Raw genomic sequence first — 15,397 nt, forward strand, 5'->3', positions numbered from 1 at the left:
TTGAACTGTTAGCAAATGTAGTCCACCACTAATATGAACAGCTGTGAGCTCAGAGATGAATAATGATGCACAGCCACTCCCCACTGGGAACCCCTCTGTGAAGCCAAACACTGTTGGAACTTGTATCACTGGGTCCTTGTACAAAGCTTCCAACAATTCTACCAATGTTTCTGGGAAACCAGCATGGGACTGTCCAAATCATTCTCCTTGGGACCTGTCATATGCTTTCTCTGAGTCTAGAGATGCCCTTTTTGGACTCCTTCCTCACCTCTACATTCTTCTCATCTATGTCACTGCAAACATTGGGCCGGTCATGCTGCATCCTGATCTGCATCCAAACTGCTCACCTCCCATATTACTTTCAACTACTCTGCATATTTATCAATCACTCTCTCCAAAACTTTCTCATAGTGTGACAGGAGTTTAATACCACTACACTGCCCAGAGTTGTGGACGTCTCCTTTGTTCTTGTATAATGGCACTAGTGTGCTTATTTTTCAGACATTGGGATATGCCTTTCTTTCCATACGGCTATATGCATGCTCTAGGGACATTTTCACCTAACTCAGCCAACATCTTGATCATATCTGCTGTGACCTTATCGGAGCCTGATTTCCCTGACACCACTTTTCCTTAATGCTGTTCTTGCTTCTTATATGTAGGGTTTTTCCTCTTCTTTCATTGTACTGTTTGAACAGAGAAACCAGGCCGGGATGCAGTTTTTCACCTTTATTTGCTTTACATTTATAGCCACTGGCAAAGAAAATAAAGGAAGTTACAAATTCAAACATAACTGTTACGATAATCAAGAAAAGTTAGCTTTATTTGCAGACATTTTTATACTTGATAATTTCAGAAAAAAATAATTTGGTGGTGTTGGTGTTGTATGTCCTTCTATACTGCACAACTTATAAATCAAAGGGACTGTGTCTAGATCTAGGGATATACTTGTCCCTCTTTACTTAGCCCTCGTTAGGCCAATCACTGAATATAATGGCCCCTTTGGCAAGTACCTATCAAGAAATACGCCACAACTGGGATGCCTACAGAAATACCTTGCTAAAAGGATATGGTTTACTATTAGAATGTCGAAGCGAACTCCGTTGACTGTACTGTTGTCGAACACGGAAGTTCGAAAATGGCAATATCAAAGACCAAAAACCAACCTAGGAACGGGTTTTAACATGGGTTGAGATAGGGGATAGGTTTGTAGTTCAGAATAACACTGAACACCTATCTCGACCAATGTTAAAACCTTTCCTAAGTTGGTTTTTGGTCTTCGATATTACCGTTTTCGAACTTCCGTGTTCGACAACAGTACAGTCAACGGAGTTCACTTCGACATTCTAATAGTAAACCAAGGATACAATGCCTAAACAGCAAGTCTTACATGGACTGACCCAAAGCCCTGTTACTACAGTTGGTATACTACAGACTGCAAAGGGATGACCTGTGTCAGGTATGCAAGGCATCCTCAGAACTATTACTGATGGATTACTGCACATCAGCAAGTCAAACAGCATCAGGAATACTTTGTCTAGGAATCTAAACCTATTCTACAACAACAGAATGGTTTTGGAGGGATTGACATATCACACAGAGAATACCACTGCTGTGGGACAGATGCCCCATCCACATAAAACAAAGTCCATAACTGTCCGTATTTGAGCCCAACTAAGATCTATGAATGGAAAACAGAGAATTTACACTAGGACTTCCCCCCTGTACTACTAATGGATGAAGGCAGCTCCTAAATGCTTTATCCCATGCATGGGTCCCCTCAAAATATCTATGGTATGATCCCAGATATTGTTTTTACGGAAAATATATAATTAGTGACCAAAGGATGGCCAAGGCCAATCTGTAACCAAATGGGATAGGTTATTTTGAGCAGAAATGGGGAAACTGGCTATACCTAAAATGACAAGCAAGGGCAGCTACTCTAGTACTTACCAACGATCCTATTTTGAGATGGGATAAAAACTTTTCTGGACACAATTAATGGCAATAAGGGCTTTGTGGTAAGCTATGTACCCACACAAACTGGTTTAAGGCAGTACAGCTTCTGTGGAGTTTTCTTCATTCAGAAGCTGATGAAGTACTCTTTCCCCATTTGCCCTCGAGGTCCTGAGGATTTTTATTCATATTCCATCAAAAATTGCTATTATGGAACTTAAGAGAATTTTAGGAGAAACAGTTTTCAGCAGGGGATATTAATTTTGGGTGGAAAGTGGAACTTGATTTGCAATGGCGAGAACATACTTATTGGGGGATGTAGAAGAGAAAATTTTAAAGGTAGGTTTTCTGAAGAAATATATGAAAAATATTTAGCATGGAAGATCTGAATTCAGTATAAGGAACTCAATGCAGAATTTACATATTCTCCAACTCGCAATAACAATAGACTAGACAGAACCAAAAGTTATGTATTCACCATGACAGAATCATGTTGTCTGTCTCTGTCTGCTTCAACCTGTGAGATTTGGATCCAACTCAGATTTGACAGCGTCCAATTCAAAAGTCTTCAGATTGTCTTGGTTTCACCTCCCTTACCTATAACTCCCTGTTCCCCATCAACTCCCAAGTCAAGTTTGCCCCATGAGGGAACATGAAACCAAAACATATTCAGCTGAACAATATATCCCCCCCACCACCACTGGAAAGACAATGCAGGAAAAGTGGGGATTCTAAAAAGTTGAATGAACAACTTCCAATGTCCAGTCATCACAGATGGAAGACTCACTGTGTCAGCAAAAAGGCTGGAGGCAGGAGTGTGGGGAGGATGAACAAAATTGAGACAGACAACACAGATCTATCCTTATGTTGAGTACATAATTTTCATATCTGATGCTGCCTGCTCAGTTTGGATTCAACCTGTGAGGCAGAGTCCCCAGCCACGACAATTCCACGGGAGGAACTAAGGAAGGATATTCCACAACACAGTGGAGCAAAAGGAAGTCCTGGACCTAGACTGAATGTCTAGCTTATAATGCAACACAGGGTGCTGACCCAGCTAAGGAGCAGTAGTACAAATATTGTCCATAGAAACTTAAAAGAAAAGCTGTAGTGGTAGGTACAGCCCTAGTTAAATGACCTTTGGGTTTGTGTAAGAGTCTTACCCTTTAAGGAATATGCAAAGAAAACAGAATTTGGCAGCCACCTGATCAAAGTTACTTTTAGACACAGGGGAGCCCAGTCTTGATTTTGAAAAGGAGACAAACTGGCTAGATTTCCTGAAAGACTTGGCAAGGTCAAGATAAAATTTTACCTGCCAGTGGACAAAATGCAAAAGCTATTCACCCTTGCTGGAAAAACTGGGGGAAAAACACAGGAAAATGAATGGAACTGTTAAGGTTATTCAATGAAGCTACCTTAGGCAGTAAAGAAGGGTTCAAACTACAAGAAACCCTATCTTTATGGACCACCAGACAAGAGGATGAAGACTCAAGTGCTTGCAACTCAAACCCTTTTGGTGGATGTAATCACCATCAAAAAAAAGAAGTTATGTACTCACCATAATGTTCCATCTGAGTAGATACTTCATTTGTCTGCAACCTATGGGTGTCGGATCCGATCCGGCAGCTTTCCAAGCTCCAAGATCCGAGCTCCTAGCTCCTCCCCCCTACCCATAATCCCCTACCACCAACCACATTACCTCAGATCGTTTTTTTTTTTGCCTCACCAACTCGAGACAGAAACCAACTCCGAATTATCAGAAAAATTCCCGAGGTTCGGGGGATGGCTGGGGGGGTCGGTTGCAGACAAATGAAGTATCTACTCAGATGGAACGTTATGGTGAGTACATAACTTCTTTATCTGAAGTAGTTACTTCATTTGATCTGCAACCCGTGGGACAGAGTCCCCAGCTAACCTACAAGAACCTGGGTGGTCCTTACGGAAGGATATTCCGAAGCACCGCGGAGCCAAAAGAAGCCCTACTCCTGGAAATCATATCCAGTTTGTAATGAGAAATTAACGTATGAGATGAGGACCAGGTAGCTGCTGAACAAATATCGTCTACTGGAACCCTAGACCAAAAGGCTGTTGAGGTAGCTACAGATCTTGTGGAATGAGCACGGACGCTAACCAGAGCTGGCTTCTCAGATGAAGTGTACCCCAGCATAATGCACTGACAGATCCAATTTGCTACAGTCACTTTAGCAATTGCCTTGCCCATGGCTGACTTTGCATAAGAAACAAACAACTGGTCCAACTTGCGAAACTCTCTAGTCCTGTGCAAGTAAAAACGCAGTTGTCTGTGTACATCCAATTTGTGCAACGTGTATTCGCCTTTGTTGTGAAAATTTGGGAAAAATACAGGAAGATTTATTGATTGATTAATATTTGATTCTGTAGCCACCTTAGGCAAGAAAGACGGATTAGTCCTGAGGGACACTCTATCTTTGTGAAAGATAAGGTACGGAGGTTTGATACACAGAGCTTGTAATTCTGAAACCCTCTTGGCTGAAGTAATAGCCACCAAGAAAGCCGTTTTCCAAGATAAGAACTTCAACGGAACCGAGGCCGCAGGCTCGAAAGGTGGTCTCGTTAAGGCTTGTAAGACCAGAGTGAGATCCCACGGGGGAACCACAGTCTTGACAGGTGGTTTCAAAAGAAAAACGCCTCTTAAGAAGGTTTTGCACAACTTTGTAGATGCTAAGGAGCCTATGCTGTCCACGTGAAAATGGGAGATGGTCGCCAACTGCGCCTTGACTGTGGAGGCACTTGCTCCCTGTCTAAAAAGCAGGGAAAGGAAGTCCAGAATAGTCGGAATAGGGACAGTAAATGGGTCCAATTCTTTGTCTTTGGCCCTGATGGAAAAACGTTTCCATTTACTGTTGTAAAGTTTTCTGGTAGATGGTTTATGAGCCGCCACCAGAATGGCCTTAATGGGGGATGAGATACCGGGAGTCCTAGCCATTAATGGAACTGGATCAACCAAGCAGCAAGTTTGAGATTGACCAGGTTTGGGGTATGGCATCTCGCTGGGTGCAAGATTAGGTCTGGACTGGGATCCAGAATCCATGGGGGAGCCACACTGTGAGACCGCAGAAAGGGGAACCAGATCTGTCGAGGCCAGAATGGGGCTATGAGGATAACTCTGCTCCCCAACCGACAGGCTTTCTGGATGAATTTCATCATAAGTGGGAGGGGGGGATAAGCATAAAGGAGTCCGGGAGGCCAAGCATGGACTAGAGCGTCTCTGGGGGGAACTATCGCCAAGTACTCGCTGCATTTTGTGTTTAAAGGAGAAGCGAAAAGGTCGCAGCGAGGCAGACTCCATTTGTGGAAGATCTGCTTCGCAACAGACGGATTCAGAGACCACTCGTATGGAGTGAGGAACACTCGACTTAGCTTGTCCGCTAATATGTTGGACCGTCCAGGAATGTGCGTTGCTATCAGAAAGCGGTTGGTGGAAATCGCCCATTCCCACACTCTCATGGCTTCTCGACAAAGGGGATAAGATCTGGTCCCTCTTTGTTTGTTTATATACCAGACTACTGACATGTTGTCCGTCTGGATTGCAATAGTCCCTAGGGGAAGAAGGTTGTGGAGAGCTTGCAACGCCAAAAGCACCGCCCTCATCTCTAGGACATTGATATGCAATGCGGTCTCTAGGGAAGTCCACGTGCCTTGAACGGATCTGCCTGAACAACGCCCCCCCCACCCGAGGCAAGAAGCGTCCGTGGTCAACGTGGCTTCGACCGGGGGAATCACAAAGGGCCTCCCTTCTCTGAGTTCCTGTGCCTGTAACCACCACAGAAGGGAGTCCCTGCACACCCTGCTCAGGGGTATTGGCATGCATAACGGGTGGATCGACAGGGACCACTGGACTTGAAGGGTCCATTGTAATATGTGCATTCGCAGACGGGCATGAAGAGAGAGACCGATCGCTGCTGACATAGACCCCAGTGCCCTCAGGACTAACTCCGCCGGAGGAGCAGGGCTCCGAAGAAGGGCTAACACCTGAAACGACAAGCTGTTCAGCCTGACTGACGTTAGAACAACTCTGGCGATTCGTGTATCTAACCTGGCCCCTATGAATTCTAGGGCTTGAGTGGGGCACAGGCAGGATTTCTGCTCGTTCACTGAGATGCCTAGGTTGTGGGCCAGAGACAGAGCATAATCTCTCGCCACACAGAGCTGATGCCTGTTGGTCGCGGTAAGGAGCCAGTCGTCTAGGTAAGGGAAGACCTGAATGCCCTGGAGTCTCAGGTGGGCTGCAACCACTGCCATGACCTTGGTGAACACTCTGGGGGCTGAGGTGAGGCCGAATGGAAGAACCCTGAATTGATAATGACTGGCTCCGAGCCGGAAGCGGAGGAACCTCCTGGATCGTCTGTCCATTAATGTGGTAATACGCATCCTTGAGGTCTAACGAGCACATCCAGTCATTCTCCCGCAGAAGGGGGAGAACTGATTGGAGAGTGACCATCCGGAACTTTTCCTTGGGTATGAACAGGTTCAGGGCGGAAAGGTCTAAGATGGGTCTGAGGTCCCCCGTTTTCTTTGGCACCAAAAAGAACCTGGAGTAATAACCCAATCCGGACTGATCTGGGGGGAACGGGCTGGATGGCTCTTTTTCTTAGCAGCCTTGAAATCTCCAAAGCCGCTGCCTCCCTCTAATCGGGTGGGACATCGGGGAGACGTCTGGGTTTGGGGGGAAGGTTTATGAATGGAATGGAGTAACCTCTGGATATGATCCGGAGCACCCATCGATCTGTTGTAAGGGACTCCCAGTTTGACAGGTGCTCCGACAACCGCCCCCCGACTGCCTCCAGAGAGGGACAGTCGGGCAAGCCCTCAGGGCTGTTGCGCGGGTCTGTCCGAGAAAGGTTCTCTAGACCCGAAATTACGCGGCCCCCCTCTGCCTCTGGGCCGGCGTCCACCTTGTCCTCCTCTGCCTCTAGAGGACGAGTGGTCCGCAGCAGGATGGGATTGCTGAGACTTATGGAACCACAGCTTCTTTTGTCCCCTCTGATTCCTGGAGAAGGATCTTTGGGGATTAGAGAAGCGGACTCAGACGGCAGACAGCGTCTTCCCGTCCTTTTCGCTTTGGACCAGCGTGTCGCGAACAGTTTTGCCAAACAAGGAAGAACCGTCAAAAGGGGCGTTCATGAAGGACGCCTTGAAGGGATCCGTGAAGTCGCACAGACGGAGCCAGGAGAGACGTCGCAAGACGACCCCGGCTCCGCTAGCTCTAGCGGCTCCCTCCGTTGCATGGGAGAAAAGCCGCATAGATGTATTGGAGATGGTTTTAGAGTGGCCATTTGAGTCTCAAAAACCTTTTTGTCTTGGACCGACATGGACTCTGGAGGGGCTGCAGCGTATTCTTTAATCAAGTCTCGCTGTAGCCTAATGGTATGTGCCATATAGTTCAGCGCCCTTATGGAAAAGGTCGCTGAAGCAAACATCCGCTTCCCAATCCGGTCAAGCGCTCGAGATTCCTTATCCGGCGGGTGAACCGAAGAACTCTCCTGCACAAGTTCTTTCTTGGTGGCCGCCGCCACCAACATAGCATCAACAGGGGTCCCTTTGGCCCAAGACGGTCTATCTGTGGGTGGGCTGAGGACTTTATCGGGGCGCCTAGGGATTGGCTCCACGGTGTCGGGCTCCTTCCAAGCCCTGGTGGTAATTAAGTCCACCAGGGGGTCGGCCGGAGGGACACCCAGGAGGAGATGGGCCTGCCTCAAAGGCCTCCAGGAACACGGACTCATCAAGGGAGGGCTTTTGGGCTGACCACCCCCCTCTGATACGCAACATTTCCATGATGTCTCCAAAGGAGACATCTTCAGGGGGTGATTTTGGGGAACCCTCTGTATCATCTAAGTCTGTGTATGTGGTAACGGACTCGGGGGAGTCCAGGTGCCTCCTTTTGCACCGATGTTTCCGAGGGACCTCCTCAGTGGGACTGTCCGAAGAGGGCTCGTCCACGGGTTGTTGTTCCTCCACGGGAACTAGCTGGAGGGTTTGGGCAGGCTGTCCCGATGGACAGATGATGGAAGACAGACCCTCATACAGTGGGGGTACGGGTGGATCCGAAGCCCGGGTCGGGGATCTGGAGGACCTCGACAGTACCCTCTCCACTACCTCAAAAGCCGAAGGAGAGCCACTCTCGCCAGCCTCTGAGAGCAATCTCCTCGGATCCGAGGAAGGGATCGGGGTCTGAGCCGATGCAGTCGGCGCTGAGGCAGAGGTGTGCTCAGACGCCAACAGCGCCGAAGACACAGCAACTCCCTCGGATCTGACGCTCAGCCCTCTGCCCCGACAGCTCGGGTCCGACAAGCTCGAAGGTATAGTTGGCGAAGAGACCACAGCTATCGGCACCGACAATTCCCCGGGTCCGAAAGGGCCTGGATCCGATGACTCCGAGACCCGAAAACGAGTCGGAGAAGGAGTGATCGGGGCAAATATGGAGGCTGCACTCCCCCCCAGAGGGGGGGGGGAGGCAAAAGCATCCCCATCTGCATTTGGGTCTGTAAGAACCGACGCATCATCCGATCCATATCCGCTTCGGAGATGCTTCGGGTCGACCTGGATGAAGTAGTAAAGGCGGGCCGGGAGGGCCGCCTCGAAAATCTCGAGGGAGACATATCCTCCTCCTCCGGCTCCAGCGAAAAACAGGGCGAACGGCGCAGAGAGGAGGGGGATCCGGAGACCCTCGAGAGAGACTTAAGCAGTTTCGCTGGCGGAGCCGAAGGATGAGATTCGGCCCGCCTTTTGTGGGACTTATGTCCTTCCTTATCCTTGTGCCTCTTCTCTCTAAGGGAAGAGGCACTAGTTTCCCCAGAGCTCAAACCCGATGAGGGAGGTTGAGTCCCGGGTAGAGCTAAGGGGATAGACGGCGCCGAAGCAGCTGGAGCCCGAACGGGAGAGGAAGAAGAAGCTGACTACTGGGGGAGCTTTCCCGCCAGGATCAGCTTGTTCTTCCTATCCCGAAGTGCTCGGGGGTTAAAGGCCACGCAGATCTGGCAGGCCTCTGACAAATGGGCTGCCCCCAGGCACAAAACGCACTGAGTGTGGCCATCAGCTGGAGAAAGCTTGTGGCCACACTCAGTACATTTAGAAAAAATGGCCTTAGGCCCTTCAGACATCATTCACACACACACACACACCCAAACACTAGGAGGGGGAGGGGAGTGAAGATAAGCTAGTAATTTAACAGAAAAGGGACCAAAAACTAGCACAAGAAGCAGAAAAAGGGACTAACACACACACGACAACTTTGATTGAAAAAAGTTGGTTTAAAACTAGCAATGATCTCACCCAGCCAGGAGCTCTTCACAGCGAAGCTTCTTCAGCCGCGGCAAAAAACGATCTGAGGTAATGTGGTTGGTAGTAGGGGATTATGGGTAGGGGGGAGGAGCTAGGAGCTCGGATCTTGGAGCTTGGAAAGTTGTCGGATCCGACACCCACAGGTTGCAGATCAAATGAAGTAACTACTTCAGATCAAAGTTTTCCAAAACAAGAGATGCAAATCCGTGGAGGGTGAAAGTTCCGAAAGAGGACAAGCTAAAACCTGGAGAACAACAGGCAGATTCCAGGTAGGGACCAGATCCCCTACTGGTGGACAGAGTAGAAAGGTACCTTTGAGAAAAGCTGTGGATATCTTGAAAGAAGTCAAGGGCATTCTACCTCTACAAATATGAAAGCTAGAAAAGGCGACCAACTATACTTTGATAGTTGAAAAGCTAAAACCTGAAATGAACAACTCGGCCAGAAAATTCAAAACTGATTCTGAGGAGGAAGAGAAGGTGTCAAGTCCCTAAACCTTCACCAGAAAGCAAATCTCTTCTGTTTACTGACATATACTTTTCTAGTGGATTACTTCTGAAAAGAGGACAATATATGAAAGACCACCTATGAAAGCTGGGGATTCATGGCAATCAAAAAAACTGGAAGAATCATTCTGTCAACTTGAGGGCCTGAAGAATGAGGGGGGATCCAAACATGCTAAGTGATAAATGAGATCTGGAATGGGATCCAATATTCTAGGGGATATCTCAGAAGAGGCTAAAAGAAGGGAAACGACACGTGACAAGGCCAAAAGGGAGCAATAAGGATCACTGTAGCTCTGCAGCGTGCTGCTTTCTGTGGAAACTATCGTCAAAGGAAGTGAGGGGGTGTAACTGATGTTGCACTTGGTGGACGGGGAAGCAAACAGGTCAAAAATGGAGTGTACCATTGCAGAAAAATCTGAGCTATCACTGTCTGACTTCAGGACCACTCTTGAGGCAATAAAATGCTCCTTGCTGAGGCTGCAGGCAAGATGTTTGACTTCCCTGGGATATGGGTTGCCATCAGAAACTGCTAAGCAGAAATTGCCCACTGAAACTCTCATGACCTCCCAACAAACAGGGTAAGAACTTGTCCCCCCCCCCCATTTGTTGAACTCAGACAGACATATTGTCCATCTGTACTGCAATCACACCCCTGGGGAGGACATCCAGAAAAGCCAGCAAGGCAAATAGGTCTGCTCTCATCTCCAGAACACTGATGTGAATTGTGGGCCTCTGCAGAGGATCAGGAACCTTGAACTGTCCTCACTTCAAAACAGCCCCCCACCACCTCCACCCCAGGAGGGAGGCATCTGTGGTGACAGTACCAGTACAAAGAAGGAAAAGTGCCCAAACAGTAAACAATAAATCCCAAAAAGCATTTCGACAGCCATTTCCACTGCAAACCACAATGTTTATTCACACAGACAGCACCAGCAACCACAATGTAAGATTTAACTCTGACATATAACCAGTACGTTTTCGTCAAAAATTTTCATCAGATAACTATGAATGTTACTCTGCTACCCTTACATAACCTTACCAATAAACCAATCAGTATAACTAAACCTTTTTTAATTGATCTAATAAATGTAAAGTTAAAGTACACATTCTGCTGTTTTAAACTCACACTTAACATATTCTAAAATCAATCTTATTTAAAATTCCTAAACATTATGACCATAATTTGTTAAAACACTTAAAACAAATATTAAAACAATATATGTTCAATATAAATATTCCATACTAAAAAATGTATATAAAAAAGTTAAAAAATTAAGTTAAAATTTGTATAAACAATACTTCCCTCTAGTGTTCAAAAGAAATATTGCACCATAAAAACTAAACAGTTGACAGTTCATAGGTATAAAACTATTTTAAAAGTGTTTTAACATATTTAAAATAAGACAGTTGTCATACAATGAGGTAAAATATGGTAAAAAAATGTAAAATAACATAGCATACTACAATAATTATTCAAATCCCACTACATTATAATTTAGCTGATCTTAATTTTAATATTGGGGCCAGGGAGACCATGTCATTCAGACCTGGCCATCTACTTACTTCCAACAGCAGCTGCCAGTATCTCTCTATACTCTAACTTGGTCTCCCAAGGGCCACCCCTGATGTCAACTGGGACCTCATCTAAAACAAAGAATAAAAATGCGGCAGATTCACACATCTGTGTGTGCTTATAAAGTGCATTTCTCAAATTACACTTCCTAATGTTGTACACATGTTCATATATCCTTTTCCTCAAACATCTTTCCATCTTGCCTATGTAGAAAGCCTCACATTTCCCACACACTGCAATATATGCAAGCCCTTTAGTATTACAATTATAATAGGATTTAGATGTTATACACTTATTCCTATTACTAGTATACATCTCAGAAGTGTTGGATATAAAGGGACATTGTTGGCAAGCTCCACATTTATAAGTGCCTGCTTTCTTTTTTCTTGTATTAGTACATTTGTTTTCCAAAAGGTCCTTAATACATTTACCCTTCCTAAAAATAAACTTTAATGGCATATCAAACTTAAGATTCAAGTCCAAAAATTTAGAAAATCTCTCATTCTTTTTTTAACAGAGTACCTAATAATATTAGAAGACCCATTTTAATCCCAAATAAAAGCATTTTCATATCCAGCATCCAATTTATTAACTTAGTCTTCCACCAATACCATATCCCATACCGAAAATAGGCATGAATCTACCCTTTCTGTGTTGAAAGACGTCATCCTGTATTTCCTCTATAAGCGTCTCAGGGTACTCTCTTTCTAAAAACATACATTTCAACAAAGCACTCACATTAATAAAATCATTCTCAGATGTCATCCTACTTCCCCAAATGTATTGGCCCTTTACAATACTTTTCTTTTAGGAAAATAGTTGGGCACTTTGATGATGTGGTGACAGTGACTGAGGGAGAAGGAATTACAAATGGTCTCCCTTTGGTTACCAAGGGAGACTGTAACCACCAACAAATCTGATCGTGACACTTTCATTAGCCATACATGGAAATCCAAAGGTTGAGTCAGGAAGGACCACTGAATGGCCACAGTCCACTGTAGGGCTGTCATGTGATATCTGGCTAAAGGAACCAACCCTGATACTGCCATATGACCCAGACGCTTCACAACTACATGTGCTGGCTGTTTTGGAGTTGCAAGCACAGACAGGGCCTGAACCTGAAGCTGAAAACTTTGGACTGAGGAGCCTGGCGATTTGGTGGATCATGTGTAAATGACACCTTTTTAACTCCAAAACTTGTACACAGGTTGAAAGCTCAATTTTGGATAGTTGGCTGCAATGCCTACGTTGTCACACAGGTGGAGTAAGGAGTCCCTGGCAAAGATCAACAATGCCTTTGGGGGGGGCGGTGAGGAACCAACTGCAGAGGTAGAGAAAGACCTGAAATCCCTGCAACCAAACCAAGCTGCAACCATTGCCATGGACTTGGTAAACATGTGGGGGGCTGTAGTGAGACCAAAGTGCAGGGCCCTAAACTGATAATGATGGGCTTCCAGCTGGAAGCTAAGTAACCTTTGGGAATGCCAATATATCTTGATGTGATGGTAAGTGTCCTTGAGGTTTATCATGCACATCCAATCACCCTTCACCAGAAGTGGTAACACTGACTGCATCATGACCATCCAGAACATAGTCTTTTTGACAAACTGATTTGATTTGCTTACATCCAAAATTGGTCTGAGGTCCTTGTTTGCTCCTCGTCAAAGTGTCTTTAACCTTGGGTCTAAATAAAGAGGACCCACCAAAAGGGACATTGCTGAAGGAAGCTTTGAAGCAGTATGCAAAGCTGTACAATGACATTTAGACATAACACACTGCAATCTGGAAGCCTGCTTCTCTAGATGCTCCATCAGCAGCATTAGACAGTAGTCTCACTGAAACACTGGCTATGGAAGTCAAGGTGGACAACTGAGCCTCCAGCTTTTTCTGGGTATCCTAAGGCTGCTGTCTGGAGGGTACTTAACACTTCAGACACAAGATGCAGCAGAAGCCTTGTCAAGTGCAACAAGTAGCTAATTACCTTCAAATCAAAGGTGGATGAGGCAGAAGACTGCTTCCCTAATCGATCCAGTGTTCGAGATTCCTTGTTTGGCGGGGGGAGAGGGGGGGGGGTGCATGAATCAAGAAGTTCTCATCAGAAATTTCCTGCTTGGTAGCTGCCGCCACCACAATGTCATCACAACAGCCCAACTTTTTCTCCAATGAAGACTGTTGGGGGGGGGGGGGGGGGCAAGAACTTTGTCAGGCTCTCTACGAATATGCTCCACTGTATTAGGTTCCCACCACATCCTCCAGGAAACCAGGTCTAGGACAGCATCCGAATGGCGAACCACCTAAGGTGTGTATGAGCCTTTACCAAGGGCCTTCAGAAAAACTCCTTCTCCAGAGAAGAGGTTTCTGTGGTTCACCCCCACGCTGGTAAAGCAGCTCCAGCAAATTGTCAAAGGAGGCACCATCACACGGGGACAGACAGGAATCCCTCCCTTCTAGACGTCCGTATCCTCAGTGAGAGGTTCCTCCAGGGAATCCAGGTGCTTCTTGCATTTCTCTTCCCAGAACCCACCCCCCCATTCCAATGAAGCTGGAGAGCAAGGGGAAGAGTAGGGAAGCCCAACCAAAGGGGCCGACTGGAGGCTTGCTGACAAAGGCTGTCCCAGAGAAGCCCGATGAGTGGCCATAAGAACAGATGGCAACAGGGAAGGGTGCCAGTTGGCTATATCTGACCCTTTCTTGTGAAGAGAACATCCTCAACAATGTTAAAGGTCGAAGTGGATGTGGGGCTCTCGGGTCCCAGAACCTGAAGGTAGGAAGACAATCCCAAACCGTGCCTACACTGCACATTCATACTGAAGCATAGCAGTCTAAATCTTAAGCTCTGAGCAGGAGTGATGATCCTGAAGCTGGAACCATCGACCCCGAAACCCCTGCCTCAACACCTCAAGTCTGAGGTGCCAACAGACCCAAAGAAGTTGGGGTTGAGGCTACCAAGTAAAAGAATGGAGCCAGAGACTGGTAAGCCATCAGCTCTCTTCGAGAGGGTGTAAACTTAACCAGCCCCAAAAACCTCAGAAGTGAAGGGGCCAAGGGGAAGAAACCAGAATGAAGGAGCTGAAGGTCCTGGTGTCACACACAGACCAGAGGGAATAAGGCCTAACTGCATCTATAGCTGCAAAATGACCTCAACAGCTGCTCCAGAGCAGAATGTTTGATGCTGTCCACAGACCTTGATGACTGGATAGACAAAGCCACAGAGGATGGCTTGGAAGGTCTATGGGAAGAGCAGCCCACATGCTGGATCCAAGCCAGGGTGGCCCTAAATCTTGGTGGAGAAAGTGAAGAGACTCTTCAAATCCTTTCACCATCAGAAAATGTCCTACCCAACCACACATGCTAAAGAAAAAAATAGCAAATGACCTAAACTCTTGGGGAAAAAAGGGCAAATTACCAAAACTACCTTACACACAAACTACCTAAACCTACCACAAAAAATATGGACATGCTCCAAGGGTAAAGGAAGAAAGGATCTTGCCAACCACTAATCTACCTTGTTGAAAGAATTAACCAGTCAAGCAGAGCCAAAGATTGTAGCTGCAGACACAAATAGCAAACTAGATATGGGGAGTTGCTGGAGGAGTGTGTGTTGGGGGGGGGGGTGGCAAATCCAAGATGGGTTAAAGACTTCTGAACTGGCTGGTATCAGATCTGAAGTCCCACAGGTTGAATCCAAATGGAGCAGACACCATCGGATGTTATATTTGAGAAGCACGTGCATTTAGCTGAAAGCTTTAACAATATCCAACAACCACTTCAGATCATGCTTAATAAAAACTAAGACACAAATGCATGGTAAGTAAAACTGGGACACCAAGGCTTTCCTACTTACCTGTTAAGAGAAGAATTTAAGGAATGGGTAGTGGAAATTATTGGAAAGTTATTAGAGACTGCAGAAATTTCTTCAGAAGAAATAGCTATTTAGGGAGATAAAATGAAAATAAAGTTTAAAACTACAGTAGAAAAGAAATAATATGGTTACGAATTAATCAGAATTAGATGATCAGACAAAGATTAAAGCTTTACAGAA

General features: G+C 46.1%; 1 protein-coding gene across 1 annotated transcript in view; it reads right to left on the reverse strand.

Moving 5' to 3' along the window:
- PCM1 (pericentriolar material 1) overlaps positions 1-15,397 on the reverse strand; it is a gene marked incomplete at its 5' end in the record, with an annotated part of 3,258,627 nt that overhangs the window by 1,796,130 nt on the left and 1,447,100 nt on the right. Inside the window, one exon of the mRNA XM_044063494.1 lies at positions 15,200-15,284. Within this exon, the coding sequence (XP_043919429.1) occupies positions 15,200-15,284 (85 nt within the window). The remainder of the gene's footprint in view (positions 1-15,199; positions 15,285-15,397) is intronic.

The sequence above is a fragment of the Protopterus annectens genome, chromosome 2.part1 (genome assembly GCF_019279795.1).
Source record: "Protopterus annectens isolate FY-2018-M chromosome 2.part1, PAN1.0, whole genome shotgun sequence".
Lineage (NCBI taxonomy): Eukaryota > Metazoa > Chordata > Ceratodontiformes > Protopteridae > Protopterus > Protopterus annectens.